General features: G+C 67.6%; 1 protein-coding gene across 1 annotated transcript in view; it reads left to right on the top strand.

The window, feature by feature from the left end:
* Positions 1-51: 51 nt before the first annotated feature.
* DCTN2 (dynactin 2 (p50)) overlaps positions 52-845 on the top strand; it is a gene marked incomplete at both ends in the record, with an annotated part of 2,163 nt that continues 1,369 nt past the window's right edge. Inside the window, 4 exons of the mRNA XM_009578364.1 lie at positions 52-233; positions 318-478; positions 584-731; positions 815-838. Coding sequence (XP_009576659.1) covers positions 52-233; positions 318-478; positions 584-731; positions 815-838 — 515 coding nt within the window. The remainder of the gene's footprint in view (positions 234-317; positions 479-583; positions 732-814; positions 839-845) is intronic.

The following is an 845-nucleotide window of genomic DNA, read 5'->3' as shown; positions in this document are numbered from 1 at the left end:
CGGAGGCAGGCCGTGAGCCCCTGCCTGACCCCCCCGTTCCACTCTCCGCAGCTCGGCGAGGGTCTTGGTGCCAAAGAGACACCCTAGCGGTACCAGCAGCTGCAGGAGCTGGTTCAAGAGATGCAGCAGATCTGCTCGGCGAGGGTCTTGGTGCCAAAGAGACGCCCCAGCAGCGGTACCAGCGGCTGCAGCACGAGGTGCAGGAGCTGGTTCAGGAGGTGGAGCAGATCCAGGTGAGCATCACCCCTGCCCTGGGGACCAGTGGGGAGGCTGACCCAGGGGGGTGACACGGCCGCTTCTCCTCCCCCGGCACAGAGCATGCTGAAAAGGAGTCAGCAGCAGAGGAAGAGCTGGCGCCCATGGCCTTGGCCAGGCAGGTTGAGGGCCTGAAGCAGCAGCTGGTCTCCAGCCACCTGGAGAAGCTTCTGGGCCCCGCCGCAGCCATAGACTTTGCAGACCCCGACGGTGCCCTGGCCAAGTGAGTGGGGTCCCAGGAGCCCGGGGCCGCAGCTCAGGGAGCAGGGGGAAGATGCCACCGTGGGGCGGTGCAGGGACCCCGTGCCCACCTTTTCCCCCTGCCCAGGCGCCTGCTGCAGCAGCTGGAGGTGGCGAAGTGCAGCAAGGCGGTGCCGGGGAAGAGCCCCGCCAAAGCCCCGGTGCCCACCGGAGACGCCGTCACCTTTGAGCTGTACTGGAGGCCGGAGCAGGACCAGTTTGCCCAGACCGCCAAGGTGAGCGTGGGGAGGGGACGCACACACTGTGCCTGACCCCAAAATGGGGTGTCCTGCCGTCTCACCCCCCTCATTCCCCCCAGATGGCGGAGCTGGAGAAGCGGCTGGCGCAGC

This window comes from Fulmarus glacialis, unplaced genomic scaffold, assembly GCF_000690835.1.
Source record: "Fulmarus glacialis isolate BGI_N327 unplaced genomic scaffold, ASM69083v1 scaffold12070, whole genome shotgun sequence".
Taxonomy (NCBI): Eukaryota; Metazoa; Chordata; class Aves; order Procellariiformes; family Procellariidae; genus Fulmarus; species Fulmarus glacialis.
Note: the sequence above shows the minus strand (reverse complement) of the source record. Positions and strands in the feature narration are given on the sequence as shown.